This window comes from Ambystoma mexicanum, chromosome 3q (genome assembly GCF_040938575.1).
Source record: "Ambystoma mexicanum isolate Mex_15411 chromosome 3q, UKY_AmexF1_1, whole genome shotgun sequence".
In the NCBI taxonomy this organism is placed as follows: Eukaryota; Metazoa; Chordata; class Amphibia; order Caudata; family Ambystomatidae; genus Ambystoma; species Ambystoma mexicanum.
Genome location: NC_090926.1, coordinates 378,669,742 through 378,691,787, shown reverse-complemented (window position 1 = coordinate 378,691,787; position 22,046 = coordinate 378,669,742). Strand labels below are relative to the sequence as shown.

The 22,046-nt window shown below is 49.2% G+C and overlaps 1 protein-coding gene across 4 annotated transcripts in view; it reads right to left on the bottom strand.

Moving 5' to 3' along the window:
- Window positions 1-22,046, bottom strand: part of TNIP1 (TNFAIP3 interacting protein 1) — a 435,211-nt gene that overhangs the window by 146,179 nt on the left and 266,986 nt on the right. For all 4 annotated transcript variants that reach the window (XM_069654025.1, XM_069654021.1, XM_069654022.1 and 1 more), the window contains 4 exons: window positions 14,148-14,242; window positions 12,965-13,100; window positions 8,477-8,566; window positions 380-445 (listed from right to left, as the gene is read on the bottom strand). In XM_069654025.1, the coding sequence (XP_069510126.1) occupies window positions 380-445; window positions 8,477-8,566; window positions 12,965-13,100; window positions 14,148-14,242 (387 nt within the window). The remainder of the gene's footprint in view (window positions 1-379; window positions 446-8,476; window positions 8,567-12,964; window positions 13,101-14,147; window positions 14,243-22,046) is intronic.

The window sequence follows — 22,046 nt, the reverse complement described above, 5'->3', positions numbered from 1 at the left end:
TTTGGAGCCAACTGCATGGAGATTCGCCAAGTGATCTGGTACTGCCCTTCAGTGGTGGGACTTTTCTTCTCCAGGTTTTGAATAGAGGGATGTTGGGCAGAGGACGCGAATCAATTTAGCAAAGTTTTTTATTGTTGCTGCAATCTTTAACTTGCCAAGGTACCCCAATGTTGCATTCAGCTCAGTGCGCGTTCCAGAGGTCGCCATCTAACTCTGCTTTCTTCACTTTGTCCATGTGGCTGGGCAAGGATGAAGGGGCATTTTGGTAGGGATGGTTACTCTTCCCTCCCCTTCTCCCCCTTCCGTACCCACTCATAGCATGTGTGGAGAGTAGGGAGGGGAGGTTCGCTTCTGCAGCGCTACATAGAGGGAGACTCACCTTCTGTTCGTATTGCTGCTTCATGGAGCGGAAATGTTTGTCCCACTGCTTATTCACCTCCAGCAACTAGAAAACAAAATAAAACGCAATCAAAGACCCCTCCGATGCCCAAGGAGGCACTGCTGCCTGAGAATGATGCTATCTTCCACAATCACCACATTCAGCGAGAGGCGGGCGGGGAGGAGTGAGAATTCACGGTCAGCAAGAGTGTGGATGGGGAATGTGGGGTTTGCTTGGCTCTAAGAGCCAAAGACGACCCAAGATAAAAGTGTAAATACTTAGCATCAGGCTGCCACACAACACAAGACCAACACCTGGTGTTCCGCCTCCTCACCCTGCACAACAGAAGACTCAACGGTTGTCCTGCATCTCCAGCCTCACCTAACCCGAACTGGAAGATTACAGATATCAGATTGTAAAGTGAGCATAAAGTCTCTCTGCTAGGCTATGAAAATGTACCTTATAGGTACACAAATACAAAAAAATGCCTTTTGTTTTATATGTACTCCCCCATACCAGCTCACACCTCGCCGATTCATTTCCGCTACAAACTATGGTCTGAATATGTTTCTTCCAAAATGGCTTCGGCACCAAGAGACCAACATGGTGGCAAATTGCCAGGGTTTTCAATATTTCAGACATAATATACGGTAACCTACTACAGCTTATTAATAGGCCTGAGGTCAAGAAAGGAACAAGTTACTTACCTGTAACTGTTGTTCTCCAGCATGGGTCTGGCATGGATTCACATGCTCATGAATACTCCCCGTCAGGCTGAGTCATACTGCCCCCAATCAATGACTGCCCTCTACCTAAACCCCTCCTCTGGCAGCCATCTTCAGATTTGGTAGCATGTAAAGTGGTAGTAGGACCAAGAGAAGAGTCACAGAGGGGTTGGAGGGAGGGTTTGCATGTGAATCCATGCCAGACCCATGCTGGAGAACAACAGTTACAGGTAAGTAACTTGTTCCTACTCCAGCATGGGGTCTGGCATGGATTCACATGCTCATGAGTACAAGAATACATAGCTGTACCCACATGCACAACCACGGGAGGTGGCAAGGCTCAACATTAAGCATTTCAACAACTGAACATGAATCATCTCTTACCTTCTCAACAGGCTCACCTTCAAGCGAACAGGTTGCGCAGCACTGCCTGGCTGACTCTGGACTCCTCCCTGGAATCCTGATCGATGCAGTAGAATCTCGTGAAGGTGTGGGTCGACCTTCATGTAGCAGCCCTGCAGATGTCCATCAGGGGCACACCAGACAGGAACGCCGTAGTAACAGTGATCGCTCTGATTGAATGGGCTCTCGGACGGCCGGGCAACAGTCGGTTTGCCAACCGGTGACAGTGCATGATGCAGCCGGAGAGCCATCTGGAAATGGAAGCCTTCGAGAGGGCCTTCCCTTGGTTCACAGGGCCAATGTTCACAAACAGCTGTGATGTCTTCCGAAAACTCTCTGTGCGGTCTACGTAGAACTTCAGCGCTCTAGCCACATCCAGCGAGTGCAAAGTCCTCTCAGCCAGCGACGGGAAGAAAACAGGTAACACCAAGGGCTCGTTGAGATGGAAGTCTGATGGCACCTTGGCCATGAAGGAGGGGTGTGTTCTTAGCACTACCCTCGTCTTGTGGAATGTCAGGTATGGAGGTTTACATGAGGGGGCCTAGACCTCTCCCACTCGTGCTGAGGTGATTGCCACAAGAAACGCTGTCTTCCACGATAGGAACTTCAGTGGTGCCGAGTGCAAGGGCTCGAATGGGGGACCCATGAGCCTGGTCAGCACCACGTTGAGCTCCCACGCCGGGGCCGGAGCCTTCACCGGCAGGAACAAGCGGAACAGTCCTTTCATGAACTCCTTCAGCAGGCGGTGAGACCACAGCGACAACCGCCCGGAGTTCTGGTGTAGGTAGTGGGAGATAGGCGCCAGATGGATCTTGAGGGAGGCATGTGCCAGCCCCGCCTTTGCCAGCGACAGCAAGTACAGCAACACTTGAGGGGCCGTAATCCATAGAGGGTTGATCTTCTGTGCATGGCACCAGACAGAGAACCTCTTCCACTTATGTCCATAGCACTTCGAGTCAAGGACGTCCTGGCCTTTGCAAGTACTTCCTTGCAGTCCGCCGGGATATCGTAGCCTCCGAACTCTAGTGCTGCAGTATCCAAGCCTGTAGGTTCAGTGATCCTGGGTCGTGATGTAGGATGGTGCCTCCTACCTTGGCGAGAAGATCCGCGTTCGTCTGCAATTTGACTGGGGGGTACGCTGACAAGTCCAGAAGGTCCAGGAACCATATATGCCTTGGCCACGCCAGTGTGACGAGCATCATCCGGCACCGGGACCGTCTGAGTTGACTGATGAGTCGTAGAAGCAACGGCAATGGTGGGAACGCATACAAGAACAGGGCGTCCCAGGGGAAGGAGAATGCATCGCCCATACTCCCCGGCTGGCGAAACCTGCTGGCGAACCTCCGGCACTTGGTGTTCACCGCTGTCGCAAACAGGTCAATCTGGGGACTGCCCCATCGTTGGAATAGGAGATCCACTTGATCCTGCCAAAGCTCCCACTTGTAGTAAGAGCACAGCTCCCTGCTGAGTGAATCGGCGACAGTGTTTTTCACTCCTGCCAGATGAAAAGGTACTAGGAACATCCCCCTGGGTGACGGCCCAATGCCACAGATCCTGCGCTTCCTTGGATAGGGCTGGGGATCTGGTGCCCCCTGCTTCCGGATATAGAACATTGTGGTGGTGTTGTCGGTGCATATCCGTACCACCTTGCCCTTGAGGGACAGAAGGAAAGTCCTGAGGGCCCAGAACACGGCACGGAGCTCCAGGATGTTGATGTGCAGGGACCTCTCTTCAAGGCCTCTTGCGTGGAGATCTCTGGTGTGCGCTCCCCATCCCTCCAGCGAGGCGTCCGTCGTTACAGTCTCCTGGTGCGTTGGGGTCTGGACGTCCATGCCAGCCGCGAGATGCGTGCGGGTGCCCCACCACCGGATTGCTTGACGGAAAGTCTTGTTGAAGGAGATCTTGTCTTCGAAGCTCCCCGCCACTTGCATCCAATGGACGTCGAGGAACTCCTGCAGTGGTCGCATCCGCAGTCTGCACAGGCTCACGAGGTAGATACAGGATGACATCATGTTGAGCAGGGACTTGATGGACCTCACTCTGGCCACTTCCATGGTCAACAGCCGTTGTACCTTGCCCAGGATGGCCTTCGTCCTCTCTTCCGACTGTGAAGCCAACCACGCCACTGTGTCGAGTCTGGCTCCCAGGAACAGGGCGTCCTGCGACGGTACCAAGTGGGACTTCGCAAAGTTGATAGAGAATCCCAGCCCCTTGAGCAGGCGGATGGTCTTCACTGTGTGGTCGACGGCGAGTTCTCTTGACTGCTCGAATGAGCCAATCGTCCAGGTAGGCGTAAATGTGGATCCCCTGCAGGTGCAGCCACGCCGCCAGGCTCTTGGTAAAGACCCTCGGGCCGACTTCAACCCAAAGGGCAGGGCCTTGAACTGGTAGTGCCGCCCTTGGACCACGAAATGTAGGAACTTTCGATGTCCTTTGTGTATGGGGATGTGAAAGTAAGCATCCTCCAAGTCCAGCGACGATAGGAAGTCGCCTTCCTCCAGCTGTCCCAGCATGTGCTGAAGGGTAACCATCCAGAACTTCTGGACTTTGATGTATTCATTGAGGCGCCAAAGGTCCAGGATGGGTCGCCAGCCACCGGTCTTGACGAGGAAGTACCTCAAGTATACTCCTGAGCCCCGCAGCCTCTTTGGGACGAGTTTTATTGTGCCCTTTCTCAGCATAGCTCATACGTCTCATCTGGTTCAATCCTGTTTCGTCGAGGTCTTGCCACCCTGGGCTCCTTGGCGACGACGACGGTATCCACCGGTCTTGCTGCGGCCTCTGTAAGCTTCCTGCGATGAGGAATGGGCAGCTTGGTGGTACGAGGAGGAACTGCCGCCGAATCCTTTGGAGGCACCTTGAGACTTGCCTCCGGAGGTCCGAAAGGACGGCCGTCATTGATGGAGAGAACCCAAGGCCCGGGCTGTCTCGGTATCCGCCTTGATGGCCTGCAGTGATTTGACCACTGCCTTGCCGAACAGGTTGTTCCCGTCGAAGGGCATGTCCAGTACCCTGGTCTGCACATCCTGATGGAAATCGGTGGCCTTGAGCCAACCGCGCCGACGAAGGCAAATGCCATTGCTCATCTGGTCTCGGAGGAAGTCCAGGAGGGGAGCGATCTTGAACCACAGCTCCCTGTCGTAGCGAGCCATGATCGCAAGGGTGTTGGCCACCTTGATAGTCGGCGCTGCCAACGAGATGACCCGTCGTCCCAGGGCGTCCAGCTTTTTCCCCTCGCCGTCAGGTGAGGAAGTGGAAGTTGATGCCGTCGCCCCTGCCGATTTCTTCTTGGCCGCCGTGGAGACCACCAAGTCTGGGGATGGCTGTGCCCTCAGGCACATAGGTGCGGAGTCTGGGACCCAGTACTTCTTCTCATACCGGTCCCTCTTCGCAGGGGCTGTGGACGGGTTCTTCAGCAGGGACAGTCCTTCGTCCCAGATGTCGTCCAGTAACGGGACTGAGAAGACGGTCTTTCTCTTGGCCTCCCGTCGTTGGTAGAGGAAACCTTCCTTCTGCTCTTTGGTGCATAGCTGGAAAAGCTCCGATGCCCTGCCGATCATGGCGTGAAAGGAGCCAATTTCGTCAGGAGGGGAGACATGGGCGGGGCGTGATGGGAGAACCACTGTGTCGTCACCACTGTCGTCGTCCGTCGCCATCTGTTCTCGTCTCATCTCTCGGTGGAGGGGATGGAGGTGAAGGAGTGGGGAGGATGGATTCACCTCCTGCTTGTTCGGTGGGCTCCTCGACGGTCCAGGCACCGACGGATCGTCTGCTGGGGGTAAGGGCAACCTTGTCTTTATCTCCGTACACAGGGTCTGCAAAGCCATCAAGATTGCTCCTGAATTGTCCTGTGGTGTAGGCCCCGGTTGCGACGGTTAGGGCGCGGGGTCCTCCGTTTCCTCCACTGCCCGCGGCTCCTCGTCAGTTCCACCGTTGCTCTCTACGTACGCCTCCTCCGGATCCCTCCTGTAGCCGTGAACTTCTTGTTCAGGATAGCTTTGACGCCAGCCAGCTCATCCTCGGAGGTGGTATCCGTGTCTGTTAGGGCTACCATGCCCCCTCTTTCTCGTTCCAGGGTTTCACGGGGATCTTCTCGATAGGTTGGAAAGATGATTCCCTCTGGGATGGCAGGGAAACTCTAGGCCCGGCAGTCGTATCCACTGGGGTAACCTCCACAACTCCTTCAATCGAGGCCTTCGCTGGGTGAATCATGGCCTTCACGACCTTGGGCGCATCGGAGGTCTTCACCTTAGCGGGAGGGTCACCGCCTCGCCCCCCCTTAGCTTTCACTGTCGGGATCGACCGGGGCTTCTCCTGAAGCTTACCCGGGTTCTCAGCCTTCCTTTTCACCCAGCCAGAGCGTTGGCTCATGGATGATGGCGTTGGTGCCTGGCAGCCGAGGAGCTGAACCAACGGCGCTCCCGGACTCGCAGTGCTTTGCCTTTTGTTGGGCCCCCGTCGCCGGAGCGCCCTCAAAGGTCTTAGAAGACCACTCAGATGACTTCTTCTCAACTGCTGCTGGGCTCTTCGCCTCCAGCCAGTCCGCGAGAGGTTTACAACAGTCCTTCATGGTCCGGACGGACATGTTCTTGCAGAACGCACAGTCCTCCGCCACGTGCGACTTGTTGGCGTGTAGGCAGTAGAGGCCCCAAGAGTGCTCAGCCTCCTTAAAGACGTTCTGCAGTCCACATCCTGGGCAGTTCCTGAACAGTTTGGATCCCTTAGGCGTCGAATCTCCTTTGCCTTGGGCCATGCCGGACAGGGTAGGCCTCAAAGGTCTTCTGGAATCCTCCAAGAAGTGTAATTCGACGACAATCCACCCTTGAGGGGCTTAGAAAATTCCGAAACGGGTCCCCTTTGATTGGAAGAAGAATCAGTGGAGCTTGAGGCTCGAATTAACTGAAAAATAAGAGTAAACTCTTCGAAAAAACGCAATACGCAGTAAAAGCTCGAGAGCTACAGCGCGAGGACTCCCTACACTTGAGCGTGTGGTAAAAATCTGAAGATAGCTGCCAGAGGAAGGGCTTAAGTAGAGGGCAGTCATTGACTGGGGGCAGTATAACCCAAAGACCAGTGATTGGTTATTAGTAGAAAGACAGTTCAGAAACAAAACTGAAACTGATTTTTTCTTTACCGAGGATTCCCAGCCTGGCGACAGGGAATATTCATGAGCATGTGAATCCATGCTAGACCCCATGCTGGAGAAATGTGATGCTCCACAAAAAAAACGAACCCTTTGTGGGTGTTAAACGAGTAGATATCACTGAAATAAATTAAGAAGTTCAGGTTGTTTTGCGGCCCCTTTTGTCTTGAAAGCGCGGCTAAGGATTTGCAGGCTTTCCTCTGCAAATGCACCCCTAAAACCCATCCACAAATGTAGTCACTCGAATGTTCAGTGCCCGTTGCCCAGAACATTGATGGATATCACTGGCATGATGACCTTTTTATTAAAGATCGGCAGCAATGGATGGCTGTAGACGCCACGAACATAAGACTAGCCATTCTTTGCGCAGGGGGTTCAGGGTGCGGGAGCAGAGCCGTTATGTTATTAGCTTTTGTAAAGCGCAAACCTTCACCAATTAAGGCAACATGGTGCTACAGAGAAACCAAGTTGGGGGGTGGGGGGGGTACAGCCAAGCGAGAGAGAAAGGAATCTACAAAAGAAAGGTTTTAAGATGGCGACAGAATAAGAGGTGATTTTCTGTCGCACAAAGGGGACGAGAAAGCTCTTCCTCCTACACATGAGTGGTTCAATCTAGGCATCTGAATCAAGAGTGTATGCTCAGATCTTAGAGTCCCAGAGGGGACCTACGGGCGACATTTTTCCTTGAGGTATTCTGCACCAGTTCCATAGAAGGCACCCATAGAAGACACAGTGGACAATACATAGTGCCTTGAAATCGATACGATGGGCAATTGGAAGCCAGTGATGGGTACAGGGGGAATAGATGTGTGCAAAGGGGGAGGGGGGGTTGTGGCCACTCTCGCTGCTGAGTTCTGCAGAACCTGCAAGCGATTTAACAAATACTGGGGCTGGGCTAAGTAAAGTGAATTACAGTAGTCCATAAACCCTATGGATTAGAAGGGGGAGGAGGAGAGAAAGAAAAGGCAGCTGAATTTGTCATTTTTTTTGAGGGGCAGGCTGCGATAGAGGTGCTTGACCAAGGAGGCCATGGAGGTTGAGCCGGGGGAGCTGCACCATCAGCACCTGTGCAGGCATCTTGTTGGTGATGCTGGTGCAGGGAAGGGTGTGATTGCAGTGTGATCCTGGTCAATCAGCCACTGCCAGGGATTTTACAAGTTCATGGGCAGGAGCAGTGTAGGCATTGGTCTGCACCAATGCAGTACTTTCTACTTTGCGTCCGAACGGAGCACGCTCATGGCAAGGTTTATCGTTTACAATTTACTTTTCTGCAAACGGGCAAGGCGCCATGTTGGTCCAGGTAGTGGCTTAAAACTCAAGCCGAGCTCGAACCAGCCTGTTGTCCTGAGCCTTGCCTGGCTTGCCCATCTCTACAATCAGGAAGTGGGTGAACATCAATTACAACAGGCAAGAAGCCAGACTTCATGGTTTCTCCTGCCTCCTTTGAAGCTCTAGTGGGTTGCGACGATGCACCACAAACCAGACGGGCAGAAGCTACTGCTGTTCCAGGAAATCCTTTGCTACTCCAGTACTTCCACAACAAAACAGAGCCATGCCAACAAAGCAGCCCTTCTGCTATTCCATTTCTGGAAGGCACTCGCCCACCTTCACCAAAACATTTAATTCTTGCCATGAGGTATCGCGCCTCTCTTCTAAAACTATCTACAGCACCGCTAACCCCCTTACTTGGTACCCCAGCTTTGGGACCACGCACTGCTCTCCCAGAGCAGAATAGAGCAAAGCGGCAGAACCATGCATGGGTTTAACTGGGAACTTTTGAGAACACCCCACCGTTCCCCTCTGGGATTGCTTGGTTAGTTTCCATACCTCATTCCTCTGATGCTCCAAGGCCTTTACTTTCTTCTCCGTTACCCCCAGAACATCTTTCACCGTCACATTCTCTGCCAACTTGCCAGTCTGCAAAGGAATAGACAAACACGGCATTCACGCCAAGATTTGCAGCATGGAGAGGTTTAAGAAGTCCTCACGGTGAAATTCAGTAAGCTGTGTTAGCACATGGACATCATATCTGACCTCCTTTTAGCCACTCAGAATATTCAGAATGCAGTCAATGACTACTGGCACTGTCTGCATTCTGAATTAAGAAGCAGCCAGTGAAACCGAACGCGCTGCTCTGCATTCCAGAAACAGCAATGCAATTTCCCAGCAAGAGGTCTTTCAACAAGACATTGAAACCTAATTTAACATAACCAAGCTTAAACAGGAAACAATGCTTTCACTTTTGTCAAGAAAAAAAAAAACGTTCACATTGAACCGAAAGCAAGATCATGCTAAAACAACCTGCTTCTTTAAATATTAAAAACTAGTGTAGAAGAACCCTGTGTGCACGGGCCAAAGTGCATGTTTACATTGACACAGTAGGACCACTATACATCCTAAGGCCACAGCTCCCTCTAGCGGACACAACAGGCGAAGCTATGCAAATTGGCATGAACTATATATTTATTTATTTGGATTTGTAAAGCGCAAGGGCATCGAAGCGCTGTTGCATGGAATTGTCTTAGTTGTAGTTGGATATTAGGCTCTTGGTTACAGTGAGCATGTCTCCTCGCCATTGTAATACAGTAACAAGGAACATACAAGGTGATTGCTTTACATTACAATGAGACATACAGGCAATAATACTAGATAATACAGTCTTTCCTATGACAGTGGTGTAAAGAAACTTTTTAGACGAACAGCAAGCTTTTTATTGCTTTCCTGAATCCTAAGGCAACAGCTCCCCCTATACAGCACAAACATGCATCTGGCCTTTTATTTTATTATATTGTTAGATCGGATACATTAAAGCCACATTTAACTGACTAACACCATTTGTGCATTTTACTTTTTTATTTATTAAACTAACATGTTTTGCTTCAACCCTGCATCTCCAAAACTTTATTGCTACAAACACCGTGTACTAATTGCCTTGTAAATCGAGGGAGGGGTCATTGTCAGTTGGTATAATGACCCTTTGCCAACATGTGGCCTTTGGCTTCACCTTGGGAGCGGGTCATTATCCGGTGACAATGAACCCTCCCAGAGGTCATACGGCTATACTAATGCCAGGCTTTAAGGCCCAAACAATTATCACTAAACTGCTGCGTGTTTGGGATGCTTACCAAAAGTGGTGCTGTGTCTATTGGTGCACTATGCACCATCTTTGCCACGCCAATCATATTAATTATTTAAGGCAATGGTCTTCACCCCTGAGGATTTCTCCAAACAAACCTTTATATCCATTATCGTGGAAGAGACAAAACTAGAGGAAGTTTCCTGGTAGGACTACCTTGGAATTCGCTTTGCCTCCAATGGTGGTGGGCTGTCCATGTGGACAGGGTTGCCAGGGGTTTTGGCACAAATGGTGGTCACTGAAACAATTCTTCACTCAGGGAGGTGGTAAAGTCGGACCAGTGTTGGAAGTGCACAAAGCGCAAGCAAAAGCCGCCACTCTGTGGACATTTGGGGTATGTTTAGGGGCAAGACTGCCAATATAATTGAAAATAAGTTTGTAAAAAGCATCTTGGTACCAACCCCAAGGTGCCCTGGTCTGTATGGAATGCAATCTGTGCACTTTGGAAGAGGATCTTGCCATGAGACCTGCCTTCTGTTGGTTTAGAGTATGGGGGAAGCCAGCATTGAGTGCATTTCGTGATGCTCTTGCACGGGTGATTAATCTGGAAGGGTGGGAGGGGGAGGGTCTACTGTGGTTTATCCATGTTAAAAGCGATTGGGCAGCCCTAGATCTATGACGCTATTGGCTGAACCCAGGTTTGATTACAAAATCCACGAAACCTGAGATGAAAATAAGCCTGGGCAACACGGAGGGTCAACATCATGAAAGGATCGATGTTTGTCTCCATCTCGCTGCTTGGATTAGTTGGCTCTTAAACAGAGGCCTGGGTATGAACCCTACCCAGATTTGATTGCCCTAAATTATGCCCGGGTACTGTACAGAGAATTTAGAATGGGATATTTGAGGGTACGGGCATACACAAATGTAAAGATTAAACGGGGAGTGACTGTCAATTATGTGGTGCAACTAAGGAAGACACTACGCACTTTTCATATGTTTATATGCAAAGGGTGAAAGACCCAAGGATTAAATACCTCAAACCACTGCTTGTATTGCTAGACGTTCGCACTTTAAGCGAGGCCAACCAATTGTCAGAACATCAGATTTAGTAGTAGTTTTTTTGTGGCTACATACATTCACCGAGCCTGGTTAAGGACACGCGTAATGCAGCAAGCACTTTTGACGAAAGGGCACCACGTTTGTTATAGTTTTCCGCTATCCATGTCCACCTCAAGATGACATAGCTAGAGAATGTTTTATATTTTGTATGTAATGTAACTGAGAACCTTGATATATGGCATTTATAACGTACCTATACACAAGTGTTTCAAAGTGTGACGAGGCAAGGTAAGGGGAACAGAGGGAAGACAGAGAACAATCTTACTAGGCCAGGTGACATTGAGATTGTGCAAGTGCAGGGGGGGCGGGAGGGAAAGAGCGCGTAGGGGGAGGGTGTAGTGGAATACATAGGATAAGCAGTAAAAAATAAATAGGATAAATGAAAAAAAGTAGGTGAAAGTGCGGCCAGCTGGTGGCAAATGCAGGGGTAAGTGCAGACATCAAGTGTCAAGAGCTGGTGGGGACTGTAGGGATACAGAAACAGCCCCCAAGTGCAGGGATTGCCTGGGAGGCAGTGCAGGTGTGCACCTGACAGGGGAGGGGACCTGGGCCCGAGATCAGAGGGTAGCCAGGTGACCAGTGCAGTTTCAGTAAGGAGTTCAGAAGGGGAGAGGAGGAGGGAAAACAGAAGCAAAGAGGAAGGTCTTGAGGTGCTTCCGGAACTGGAGATGGTTCTCCTCAAGTTTCAGGGAGGCTGTTTCAGAGGGAGGCCCCAGCCGAAGAAAGCGATCTACCACCAACTCGTAGCTTGGAGAAGCGACTGACCCCGAGGGATTTGGAGGTGTATGAGGGAAGAGCTCGAAAAGGAAGATATTTAGGAAGAGAGAGTTTTAGGTATTGAGGCCCAAGAATGCCTTGTGGACAGTGCAGAGGGTTTTGAACTTAATCCTCGCAGCCACTGGGAGCCAATGCAGAGATTTCAGTTCTGGAGAGATATAATCCCTGGGCTTGAGGCCAAGGACAAGACTTGCAGTCCTTTTTATCGCTAGCCATGTAGAACTGGAAACATTGTTTTAACTGCTGATTTGAATGATTTAGGAGAATAATGGATTTTGTCTGTGTACACCCGGTGCAATGGCTACTCATGTAGAAATGGTAAAATGAGTTTTAACTGCTGTATTTTGGGATTAATGGAACAATAATTTTCATGTAATTTAATGTTTTTGATGTATTTTTCCTGATGACTATAGTTGCATAAAGGATTATCAATCATTCATTGATGTCAGGCAGCCTGATATGGCTCACTACACTCATGGCTAAGGTGGGTGAATTACAAATGTGCAGTGGGAAACATTATTTCTAGCCAATCCACATGCACACATTACGTGTGCTTCTAGGAGGCGGAACAAGGGTGGCTATGCCAGTGCCACACTGCAGTTGTGTGCCCCTAGTCAGCATAGGATATCCTTGGCCCATCACCTGTAGGTTTGTGTGGGTTCAGCGGCTTGTTGACACATCCTGGGACTATGTAAAGGACATGGCCATGAGATGGGGTCGAGGGAAGTGATGTGACATGAATGACGTGTCGAGTTAGGGCCAAGGCAGGGGCTGCAGAACCATTAATATAGGTTTCAGTCTGGGGTAGTGGCATACTATCAGGCACTGCTTTGAAAATGTGCCAAAAAAAGGGGGCCATTGTGCTTCCAGTATTTATACCAGGTGAGCAGTTTTCTGTTGGGAACATAAATGATTTGCGCCACAGAATTCCTCAATGCCATGTGCTGTGGCAGCCAGCATTGCCCTTCTGAACTGCCTGTGAATCTTAGGTTTTTTTTAAAAATCCAATTCCTTCAAGTGCTGGAAAATGACTATTTCAGTCCTTGCATTGATTCAGGGTAGCTATTTATGCCACATCCGGGTAAAAGGCCAATATCGACACTGGTAGCCGCTATGCATGTTAAAACCAGTAGGAATCCGGCCACGAGCTTTAAGATTCTGGAAAAGTAAGGAGATGGCAGCAATTAAATGGGCCAGTAGCTCAAGAAAATCTCATCGAAGAGGCAAAACCAAAAACACCAAACATTCTGGAAATTAAAACTAGCAATATAGTGGAAAAGGCAACGGGTGGCGGTGGGGTAGGCCATGGTAGCGGGCCTTGAGTAACCGTAGCAACGTACCTGCTGCAGCTGTATACGTTCCAGCGCCATTCCATCACCACTTCCTGGACATTCACCGTTCAAATCCATATCCACTTTCCTAAGGATATCTTTTCCAGCAAGGGTGACCTTGCGCTTCAGCTCCATGTTCTCCACCCTGCAAGTGTGGAAGAGAGCGGGAAGGCTGCATTACTCCAGGACTTAAGAACCAAGAGAGATGTCATGCAGAGGCTGCACTTGATTAAAGTGGCTGATTTTGGAATGCAGGGGACAGAACTCTTCCAGGGAATCAGCAGCCAATGTAAAAGGCCTCAAGAGATAGGTTGGCACTAAATATGGGTCAGGTGCTACACATAGCACCCAGCAAGCCAACGTGTGCTATGTGTAATTCTGACTTCATATGTCCACACTGCAAACCTAACCATAGTAATGTTGCGACACGAGGTTCAACGAGAAGGTGGGTTTAAGCTCAGTCTCCAGGCAGAGTAGGCACTACAGACATGGTAATGATGGTTGTGTGTACATGTTGCGGGACACACCCTGCACGGTGCAAAACTAGCACAATAACAGACCCGTTCAGGAAAAGGATCCTGCAGCGTGCCACCACCTGGCATGTAGGCGTAAGACCAGATTGAGCCACTATCAACATGCGTCTGGTCCCACAGCAACTTGGGCAGAAAAAAGGAAGTGGAGAAACTGTACAACCAAACACATCTCGATTACATGTATACTACATAAATATAGCATGCATTTCTCACTACAATGCAAATAGCCCATAAAGAGGTCAGCCACAAACAGAATCCAACTATTGAGGATGGTCACTGGTGACATTCGTGGTACAGCGGAAGTAAAGGGTCTAGATAGCGGAGCAATCCTCCAGGCAAGGACCTACACGCCGTGCCGATGACAGCAGAGCTACCCTTGATGATACACAATCTTACAGGGTCAGATCTAATAAAGGGCTTTCCCCATCAGCGACACAGATTTTACAGGCCAGGGCCTCATACAGGCACGTTAGCCCTCAGAATACACTGATCCCACAGGTTACAGCCTCACGCAGCAGAGCTATCCATCAGGCACCCAGCATTCCAGGGCAGCTATCCGTGTCCAGTGCAGAACTGAAACTGAAGACCATCATGTGCCCTGTAGGGGCTCTGGGGGTCTCGTCACTGGTTGACCTCCAAGAAGATTAGCTGGAGCTCACCTTAGGTTCTCAGTGTCATGACTTCTCTGCTCCAGATCCTTCTCAAGGTTCTTCCTCAGATCCTCGTTCTCCTTGCGCAGCTGCTCACAGAGGGTCTGCAACACAAAAACGGAAACACTAGAAGGAGGTGGTTACTGTGCGATTGCTCTGCAGAACATGACCAATCGACACTGGCATTGCAGAAGGAAGACGGGGAGGCGGGTGATTGGGAGCCCAGATGCTGAAAGCGGTTTCCTGCCTCAGCAGATCAATGCAGTGGTTCACTGGTACAGAAGTATGTAGGTTCCAACAACGGGGAGGGTGGTCCAGGTAGGATAGACGTGCACAAGCTGCAGGTGTTGCTGCATAATATGATGGAGGTGCACTGACCAATCCCTATGTACGGTCCAAGTACTGTGATAGCAAGTGGGTGCGGCCAGTCATTAGCAGAAATGAGAGAATGGCATGAGATAATGATAAAGGTGCAGCGGGGCAGGATCAAGGCCCTTGTGTGGTGGTGTGCAGGGGCCTGCAATAGGAGGATTCAGGGGTATAATGATGTTGTCTTCACCTTATGCTTATCACTCACCCGTAGCATGTATATTAGACCATCCACAACACACCCTCCCTTCAAATGCCAACTGGCTAGTAGGACGGAGGTTGTGGAACGGGTACATGTAAAGACCATTGTAAAGGGCTCCTGCCATTCCAAGTAATTCTATTTTTTGCTTCCGCTATTCCCCATCTGAATATCTGTGTGGCTGACACCTGTGTGGGGAACACCATGAGGAAGTGCAAGTCCATATCACTATGGACACAATGGGCTATAGTGTCCTTCAAAGTCTACATGAAACAGAATCTCATGGCCCTTACTACACTCTAATCCCAGAGAGTATTACTTCCCCCAAGTCCGTGCAGTCTTGGCCACTTGCTACAATCGTGGTGGAATGGGGAGAAATGCAGTTGTGCCTACAACCGAAGTATGGGCTGGTAGAGTATGACATTAGAGGGCGGGAAATAGCCTATGGGCATCAGGCACCATTTTAGAAACCTAGTTAGCTACAATGAGCATCCTTGTTTAGGTGGTCATGGGGCTTCGCAAGACTGATCATGTTTCCGTTGCAAGGAGATCCCTACACTGGCTTCCAATTGGAAAACGGATTGTTTTTCGGACCCTGTGTATCGTTCATGCCTGCCTTTACGAGAAAAGTCCATTCTACCTTTCAAATCAGCTGTCCTGGCTCCCTTCCAGGCGAACTCTGAGGTCAAACAATTCTGGCCTTTTACAAACGCCAATGTCCAAACTATCTCTTGTGTTGGAGGAATGTTTCCCTGTGGCAGCTCCATGCTTGTGGAATGCTTTGCCCACCCTCCCATCAGAGATCTTGCCCGTCCCGAATGAATGGTTTCTGTCCTATTATGCTGATCTATTTCTTAGTTTTCGACTCCCATTCTGTTTCTTGTGAGTTTGTCTTTGTTGTTAGCACTTCTATGCCTGAGGGCCATGTTCCATTGCTATAGAAATAAATTAAATAAATGAGTGGAGATCACAGAGAATTCTGAGGTGCTGAGGCATTTCTAGATCCCTGAAAACGGAGCCCCAGAAACACCAGAATCACTGCCTGCTTGTTTCAACCAGAGGTAGAGCTTCAATCCGGGCCCAGCAAAGACTGCCTGCCTTTGTCATTATGGGCAGCCATCTTGCAAACAGGCAATCTCCTGAATGGCCCATGTGGTCAGATGACCAGGGACCTGACGGAGGGGACCAGCTCAAGTAGCCAGATAGCGCCCCCAGTCGCTGCAGACCTTCACCAGCCCCAGAAGTGCCCCCCACTCCCTTCAAATGGAGCTGGGTACACAGAAGCCTAAGATGGCTGCCTGTGTGGACAAAGGGTAAGTAGACTGTCCCTTGATTGGCATGTGAGTCACACATCATTTGTCACACTCTCCCCACTTAGGTTGCCCATCACTTGGTAGCCACAACAAAGGCCTTTCAATCCAAAAGCAAGGTCTGTTAGGCCCTATCATTATCTAGTAGGTCCCAGGGCTATGCATGCTGCCCTAACGGCCACCTTAATCAAGTCGTCATCCGTGCAAAACTACCATGCAAGTCTCAGTTCATGCACATATACAATATGCGTTTCTTTTCAATTCAACAAAGAATTTATTTCATGTACCTTGTAAAGCTCCTTCTTCCCTTCTACATTTACAACAAAATGTATATTTGTCACATATGCTAGTTTTCTTTTCTTATTTTTAAAAAAAGCTTTCGGGTGGCTCAATCCCTGCACTTCTTAAATTGCAATCTTCGTTAACTATCGCTCTGTGCAGTAACTTCACTGTTCCTTCGACCAAATCCATATCTATTAACTTGCATTTTCTGGTCACCTAACACACCCATACTGCATTAGATCCCTAAACTGCATCTGTGCTCCACCAAGCCATCACTACATCGTCTCCCCTTTGACCTGCTTGCTTAACATGTTACTATAAATATCTCTCTCTCTCTCTCTCTCTCTCTCTAAAATAGCCTCCGTACACCCCTCCACACTCCATCCTACGCTCATTCTTCCACCGCAGTCACCATTCTCCATCAAAACAACTCTGGCTGCTCCTCTTTCTCCCATCCCACCCACTCCAAACGTATGTGCCCTAACCATTGCCCTTCATCTACCTCTCGTTCTGCCTTCCCTACGGACCTCAAACCTGATCTCTGCAACGTGTAATCCTCTGCAACAAACATTTCTCATTAAGCACTTCTATTTCCATCACCCCAAACTGACTTTGACACCCTTATATGATATGATATTGTATTTACATCGCGCTCAAACACAGGTGTTTCAGAGCGCGACCAGGCAAAGGGAGGGGAACAGGGGAGAACAAAAAACAATGATCTTACTAGGCCCAGTGACATTAAGAGTATGCAAGTGCGTGGGAAAGGGAAAAGTGCATGGAAGGGGAGAAGTGGAAAGTGCGGAACAGAGGAGAGAACAGAATAAATAATAATTAAAAAATAAGGTGATAGACAGTTGTAGTGTAGCCAGTGAGTGGCAAAGTGCTGGGTTAGTCAGATGGGGTGTATCTGATAAAAGCAGGAGAAAAGTGGGTGGAGGACTGTATGGGTACAGATACAGATCCCAGTGCAAGGGGTGGCCCGGAGGCAGTGCAGGAGGGAGACAGGGTGGCCAGGTACCTGGGCCCGAAGGACAGAGGGTGGCCAGGTGCACGATGCCGAGAGACCAAAGCAGCTCAGCAGGGGAGAAGAGGGGCAGAAGCGTAGAGGAAGGTCTTGTAGCCCCTTTTACAGGTTTTGCCTTTCACTCTCCTCATCTCCCATAAACAGCTGCTAATATTGATCTCATAATCAGCAAGACAGTTGGCATCCCTCCGATTTCACTCTATCACCACATCTCTGCCCAACTCCCTCTTATGATCATCACTACTGCCCCACCGTCAACCCTCAACCTCCTCCCAGACCTCAACCACCTACTCACAATTCTCTCAGCTAATGTCACTGTTGTCGTATGGGCAGCTGCATGCCTGCCAGCTCCAATTTGGCTCCCTCTGACAACTCACTATTCAACCTACATAACCTTCATAACCACAACCAAGGCAACTCTCTTGCTCTCATCCCCAGACTGCACCCCTGTCACCACTAACGCCTTCTCCTCCGACCGCTCACTCATTCATTCAATTTACTTTCTCTAACCCCCACCAACATCTGTTGCCTATCAAACAAATTCAAGGACGACCAAATCAAAATCTTGGTCCAAGCTCCTGCGCTCCTCCTCTAGCTCACTCCTTTACACCCACCTTTATCTACATCTACTATGCACTGTTAACCCACGCCTTGATCTTTCACCTCTCCCCGTGCCCTCATCCGTTGACCTCTACAGCAATCCAGCAGCTGAAAAAATGCATGCCCCACTGTCTAAGCGATTGGTGCAAAGACTGGTCCCTCCACTCTCCTCGCAGCCTACAAGGACTTGCTACTGGCCTGGACCACAGCTCTCGACGCAGAAAAATCTTTTATACCAATCTCATTTCCTCTCTCCGTTCACACCCTTTAAAACTACCAATGACCCACCAGGCAATGCTTTCCCCTCTAAGATTTTCTCCATTTTCTCCTCTGCCGTCACTAGCGACTTTGCCTTAGACTTCTCCAAGAGAACCAAAATATACATCCTGTCGACCCATCTTTCCCTCCAATCCCCCCCACATTGTTCCCTCCTCACATTTATTTAGTTATTTATTGTGTGCTTGCTAGGCGCTTATACAATAAGAATATACTGTTTCAAAGCGCCCTTCTCTCTCTCACACACTTCTCTTGATCCCATTTCTCCAACACTGAACATCTTCCCATCCTTCTGTGTGCCAAACCATCCTGTGCTTCAATCGACCACTTTTCAAAACAGGCCATTAAGGTACTTGCACGGGTCACCTCTACTAATCTCTCCACCTTATTCAACCTCATTCTGTGAACTGGCATCTTCCCAGTCTTCTCCAAAACAGCCACAGTCATATTACTTCTAAAATGGAATCAAGTGCTGACAGCCTCCATTTACAGACCCGTCCCTCTTTCCTCACCAATCTAAAGCGTCCCGAGGATCACCTTCAACCTAATAGTACATTTTCTTGAGGTGCACTCACTTGCACACCCCTCCTATCAGGATTCCGGCCCAGACCTTTGTGTTGTTGGCTCTACTGTTTGCAGACTTTACTTTTTGTTAGAGTAACCTTAACTCATTTTAAAAATAAAAAAAGGATTTTTTCAATTATATATTTATTTAGTCGACTCACTCAAACTGAGTTTACCAAATTGATCCCATTATAAAAAAGCACAATTTAAGCACTGCAAACCCGGGACTCGCATCACGGAAAGCTCAAAATCAAGGTGCTCTGTGATGTGCATTAGTAGAGCAGGTGCGGTGCTGGCGTAAGTTGTTCTGTGCATCTTATTTGCAAAAGTGCACAGGCAGTCACATCTTGAACCAATTGCAATTTGCTAATTGGTATTTTTGGTAAGCGCAAAGCTACATAATTACAATATGCCCTACACATTCAGCAGCATTGCCTCATTGGGGTAAAAAAAGAAGCAGGGATGCCTTTAAGAAACAGATGTTCAGAGAGTTTTAGGGACCGAATAGGTGGAGGCTGTTTTTTGCCGATGCGGTCCTGCACTATGAACATGTTTTATTTGGGGGGGTATTTTTCTTTGGTTAAGTGAAATTGGAACTTTCTGAACAGTTTTTGTTGGGTTTAAACGTTTCCTTCACTGTCCTACATGGGCTGGGATGCTTTCCCAAACCGCCAAGTTGCCCTGCACTCCCCTCCTATCCGCCACCCTTCCTTTGACCCTCCCAGCCCTACCTTTATCCCATTCATCATTGACCTTCCTAAAACCTGCTTTTCCTTGTTTGGACTTTAGAGAAGGTGTTTTTGCACAACAGTGTTTTTCAGAAGGTGTTTTCAGGTTACCCACCAGCCCAGTTGGATGTTCCTACCATCTCACAATCCACCTTCACGATGGACTTGTCAACCCCCTGCATTCTCGACTGTCCAGTCTGCTCTCCCTCTTCACACCTGGAGAACAGACATCCCATCCCACACACTCGTTTCTCACATACAGGAACAACACCCCACCGCCCTTTGCCTCGGCCTTGAGCTGGATGGACGATCCTGCCACTAAGATGGTTGTTCCACCCCTTCGTATCCACCGGCAGGGCTGCTAATCCCGTTCACCTGCAGCATGGCATCCTCTCCCCCTCTCCACAGGTTGAACATGCTGGGGGTTTGTTCTATCCCAAAGCAGTGTTCTATGGCCAACCAGGACGCCATATACAATTGCACAAGCTTGGGCCTCACTCTCCAAACCTGCCCCCATTTTAAACGAGACCTGCACCAAAATGGCACTTCTCATGGGGTGGCATAAATCCTTACGCTAGCAAAGATTCGAGTCGTTTGGATGAAAGAGGAATACTGTATACCAACTATGCCGACGACACACAGGACCTTATTCCCCAATCTCAAGGGACACGGTGGTTATCAATGAGATCTATACCCTCCATCATAAATCGATGGTTACCAATGGGATGGGACTGAACGACACGAGAACTGGGCTGATGTTGGCTGGTACAGTGAACCGACTGGCAAAACCTAGCTGCGAATATAACCGCTTTGTTGTAGCTGAGTGTTAGATAGCGATGCAAAGTAAAAGTCAAAGCCTTGGGCGTTGCCCCCGACTCCGAGCTAACCATGAACGCTCAGGTGAATCATGTCGTCTCTGCTGCCATTTACCATCTTAAACTGCTGAGGCAACTGCGTCATTGACTAAACAGAGCTGATCGCTAGTGGCCAGAGCGATTATTGGTGCCAAGTTGCAGTAGTCTGCTACTTGGGATCAATACCTAAGAAATCAGTAAATTGCAAGTGATCCAACACAGCGCAGTACGTATAAACGAGGGTCTAGGAAAAAGGGAATGTGTTTGAGAAGCCAGAGAGGGGCTACACTGGTTACCAGTGGAAGCTTGCATCGCTTTCCGAGTCCTGACTGCAACGCACATATGCCTGTTCGGCAGCAGGCAAGGGTATCTTTTTCAACAGCATTGCCTGTCTACCACCCCCTTTCGCAGGACGCTTTGTTCCAACCATAACAACCAGTTGATAGTCCCTCGAGTGAAAGTCAGGGCGCTTTCTTTGGTGCAGCACCCAAACTTTGGAACACTCACTCACCAGATCTGAGGGGTTGCAGTTCACTAACCATGTTTCAAATGCAACTTCAAGACGTATTTATTTGCATTAAGTATTTTTGATTCACTCCTCTTGGATTTCTGGCTAAAGTATTGATTCATTTGTGTTGTATGTTTTGAGCACCTTGATGCACCCCGTGCTTTGTCTTGGCGCTATATAAATAAATAAATGCCCCATCCTCTCACACATTTGCAGAATAGACGTCTCTGCCTCTAGCTATGAGGTAGAAGAGCTCTCTGGGTTGACGCCTAGTGGAGGGCTTCTGTGTACCATGCAAGCTGGCCCACCAGCATCTACAGATCAATATGCTGACCTAAATGGAAGAGGAAGAAGCAGTCTTCAGGTCCTTTGACCCCCCCTAAAACCGCTCACCCCTGCAATCTAACTCACCCAGAGATTCTCCCAACTCCATGAAAGGAAACAACTCCTCGCCTGCATAAAGAGATGCTCTGCCAGAAGTAGGTTCCAAAACCATGGAGGGGCTGAAAACAGCTAGCAGAGAAAACAGAGTGCTAAATCCACAGGAGTCCTAGCCTCCTGGTAGAGCGTGCAGAGAGTTGACCACCTGGCAGAGCGAGCACAGTGCTGTAGCCTAGAAAGCCTGCTCGATCTGTGGATCTCATGGTGTTTATTCATCTCCAGTTCAATGCCTAGAGTGGGTTCTCTAGAAGGTCTTTCATTTCCAACTGCTATAGTTGGGCTCAAAATCACATTCATGTATTATGTTGGTGTTCTATGTGCTCTGCTATATTCATGCTGAAAGTATGTCGCAGAAAGCAGGATGTGTGTGCGAGGCACCAGGTGGTTCACGTTGTAGACTTCAAGGCTTACACAGGGAGCAATGGAGTATGGAAGATGGGGATTCTGGTTGTCATCTGGACGGGAGGATTCTCAAAAGATCTAGGTCAGGTGGTCAGCGTGTTGGGGCCATCTGCATCAACAAAGGACTATTGCAATGTTCTGGAAAAGGCAGGCCATCTCTCGGACATTGGATTATTGTTTCTCATGCCACTACCCTAAACCGATTTCTGTGAGCTCTACACTGGACAGAGTTAGTATTGGGCTGCATGCCTAGTACGACAGAACAGCTGGAAGAGCAAAAAGCATCCGAGGCTTTATCCACCAGTCAGAGCGAGTAAAGGGATATCTCCCTAGGAGGCCCTACCACAT